The sequence below is a fragment of the Nestor notabilis genome, unplaced genomic scaffold (genome assembly GCF_000696875.1).
Source record: "Nestor notabilis isolate BGI_N333 unplaced genomic scaffold, ASM69687v1 scaffold24176, whole genome shotgun sequence".
Lineage (NCBI taxonomy): Eukaryota > Metazoa > Chordata > Aves > Psittaciformes > Psittacidae > Nestor > Nestor notabilis.
The window spans coordinates 1-3,158 of NW_009932752.1; the positions used below are offsets into that span (position 1 = coordinate 1).

At 55.9% G+C, this 3,158-nt stretch overlaps 2 protein-coding genes across 2 annotated transcripts in view; one reads left to right on the forward strand and one right to left on the reverse strand.

Annotated features, from left to right (window-relative positions):
• Nucleotides 1–2: 2 nt before the first annotated feature.
• On the forward strand, nt 3–416 carry LOC104407315 (tctex1 domain-containing protein 4-like). Its single transcript, XM_010016561.1, has one exon. It carries the CDS (start codon nt 3–5, stop codon nt 414–416), a length of 414 nt encoding a protein of 137 aa, XP_010014863.1.
• Nucleotides 417–2,048: 1,632 nt separating this feature from the next.
• PLK3 (polo-like kinase 3) overlaps nt 2,049–3,158 on the reverse strand; it is a gene marked incomplete at its 5' end in the record, with an annotated part of 5,402 nt that continues 4,292 nt past the window's right edge. The window contains 4 exons of the mRNA XM_010016562.1: nt 2,049–2,243; nt 2,606–2,716; nt 2,894–3,023; nt 3,145–3,158. The exon at nt 3,145–3,158 is cut by the window's right edge and continues 173 nt beyond it. Of these exons, the coding sequence (XP_010014864.1) occupies nt 2,049–2,243; nt 2,606–2,716; nt 2,894–3,023; nt 3,145–3,158 (450 nt within the window). The remainder of the gene's footprint in view (nt 2,244–2,605; nt 2,717–2,893; nt 3,024–3,144) is intronic.

Consider the following 3,158-nt stretch of genomic DNA (forward strand, 5'->3'; position numbering starts at 1 on the left):
GGATGCTCCACAGCCATGTGAGCTTCTCCGGGCTCCCTCTGTTCCAGCCCATCCTCAAGACCTGCCTGGAGAACACTTACAAAATAGGGCCGGATGAAGGCTGCAAGTTCAATGCAGGGCGGGTGCAGAGGGCGCTGGAGGGAGCCCTGGCTGGGGGCCTGGGCACCCGGAGCCCCCAGGGCAGTGCACTGCTAGCCCAGAACCTGGTTGAGATGGTGCAGAGCAGAGCAAAGGAGGTGGTGCCACCCCGCTACAAGCTGGTATCCCACGTGTTGCTGGGGCAGCAAGGCCAGCAGAGCCTGCTGGTGGCCAGCCAGGCACTGTGGGACCCAGAGAGTGATAGCTTTGCCTCCGCCACCTTCTGCAATGCTTCTCTCTTTGCTGTGGCCACGGTGCACGGGGTCTACTTTGAGTAGGACCTGCCTCTCCCTTCATTCAGCATTGTAAAGCTGCAGAGGAAAGCAGATGAAATAAAGAGGTTGCACCAACTCTGGCTCATACCCAGACTCTTTCACCGTGGTGCATTCAAGGAGCAAGGTATGGAGGCACCTCAGTGCCCTCATGCTCACTACAGCCCCCCGCCTGGGCTCACACCCACTGTGTAGCTTCCACTACCACAGCTTACAAAAGAGACCCAAGCTGCAGCAAATACAACCCAAAAGGCTGCATTACCTAGGGATGGGCATCTGCCCAAGGCCATGCTACAGCTAGCAGCCCAGGTTGCTTCCCACATCACAAGCTGCTCCCAGGCAGATTGATTACACAGTGACAATTACCTTCAAAACAAGTTCATGGAGCAGATTAAGTACCTCCTCTTTCCTGGCTCCAGCCCCAGCTCATATCCCATCACATGAGTTGTCACAGCGCAAGGACACAGGCAACCAACCAACCCCTGAGCCCCAGCTCCTGCCTCTCAGCAATAGCATGAGAGCAGCTGGGTTTGGTCCAAGTGCAGTGACAGTTGGGAATGAGAGTTTGACAGCAGCAAGGAGACACTGAGGCAGCTACAGAGCTCCACAGGCATCAGTAACGGCTAATTCCTGCCAGCCACAGGAAGAAAAGTGGAGGTACCACACAAGCTCCTCACCCCCATCCTGTGTCCCAGACCTTGTACGCCAGTAGCAGCAAGAGGGATCTTGCCTGGCTGGCAGAAACAGTCCTAGAACAAGGATGAAGATTAAGCCCTTTTATGACCAAGCTCCAAGCAAGGCAAACAGAGTTTGCCCTTACACAAATAGATTTTTATTTAGGTGAGTCAAAGACAGGGGAGTTGCACATGGACAGTCCAACAGGGAAATAAATAATTCCATATAAATAAGATACATAAATAGTCCCATACAGCAGAAACTGCCTCAAAACAAGAAACTTCCCTGGGCCCCAGCGACATGAGGGCTCCTCCAGGCAAGCCCTTGGATTCCATCCCCCCCACCCTTTATCAAACCTCAGGTTGTACCAGACAATTCACAATTTGGGAGCAGACAGGGCACGTTCGGCCCAGCAGAGCCCTTTCCTTAGTGTAGCAGTTGTGGAGTGGCACACACCAGCCCACACAGCCCCTGGCAGGGCAGGCAGCAACCTTCACCCCTGTCCACCCCTGGGAAGGGTTTTTTCCTACCCCACAGCAGCCAAGCTTTAAGGCCAAGGCTGTGCCAGTCCTCTCCAAGCCATGCAGAGGGTCTGTAAACAGGTGCATCAAGCCAGGGCAGGTTGGAGCACCAGGGTACAGACAAGGCACAGCCAACCCCAAACCTGGCTGCAGGGCACTCACCCACCACCTCCCTCCCTGTGCCACCCCAGTCCACCCCACTGAGACCAGCACAAGAACAGGAGCTGCAGTGGGAATACAGCAATTGCCCAGAGCCAGGGAGCAGCAAGGATGTCCAGACCTGCTGCTGTAACCACATCCACATGTCTTTAGTCCAGAGACCAGCTGAGCACCGGGATACAGGGTGCCCAGGTAGGCAGCCAGCACCACAACATCCCTCCCATCCCATGAGAGGGCAGGGGGAGACCTCTACGTCCAGAGAGGGTTCCCCCATGGTCCCATGCTAAGCCTCAGCCCGTTCTTGGAGGAGCTTGAGGATGTATCTGAGGCGGTGGTGGAGCTCAGGAGAGCAGCCCAGCTCCTGGATGCTGCACAGCTTATAGGTGTAGGAGTTTCGCTCCCGGTTGATGTAGGTGACAAGGCAGGAGTGGTCAGGCTTGCTAATGATCACCTTGGTGTGGTCATTGTAGAAGTTCACCTAGGAGACAGGTTGGACTTGGTTTAACCCATGCTTCCCACGGCATGTCGGGAGCCAGGATGGAGCCATGCTTCCTGCCTCAACCCGTTTCTCCTCCCCAACCTGCCCAGGAGCATCCCTGCTCCATGCCCTATGGCAGAAATGCACCAGCCCCGACATCAGGGTAGACAAAAGTGGCCAATTAAAGCATCATGTCCCCCACAGGCTGGACAAGCTGTGATCAGCAGCTTTGGACACTGGAGCAGCACCCTGCACCACAGCTGGACTGTGCATGTGGGCTGTGGCAGACAAGATCTAACACATGCCACAAGTCCCCTCCTCCCCATGGGTGTCTGCGCATCTCCACTGTGTCACACACATACCTGGAGGGTGCCGTTGCTGAAGAGCATGAGCAAGGCTTGGTCAGTCTTCACCCACTGCAGGAGGAGCAGGGCTGGCTGCCCAAGGTCATCTATGCTGGGCAAGTCACCTCCCTTGGAGAGAAGGGTCTGAGTAACTCTCTGGTCCCATACATGGGAACAGTGTCACCAGCATACACACAGCCAAACCCAGGCACCCAGGACACAACTGTGTGTCCACCTGGCCACAGCTTGTGAGCAGGGAGTCCCACAAGCCCAAGCAGTGTGGTCAAGTCATGACCCATCACCCACCTTCATGAGATGCTGCTCCATGTAGGACGCAAAATAGCGCAGGACACTCATCTGTCCCTGCAGCTGCTCGGGGATGGCGGCCACAGAGAACACAAGGTGTTTGCTGTTGGTTGGGTTGTAATGCACAGTCCTGTGAAGGAGTAAACAATGAGTTTTGGGGCCACCCAGCACCAAACAACCCTGGCACTGCCTCCCCTTGCCCCTTCCCACATCAGGGGCTTCCCCAGAGACACCATCCCCTTCCCCACCACTTACCTGTGGTTGG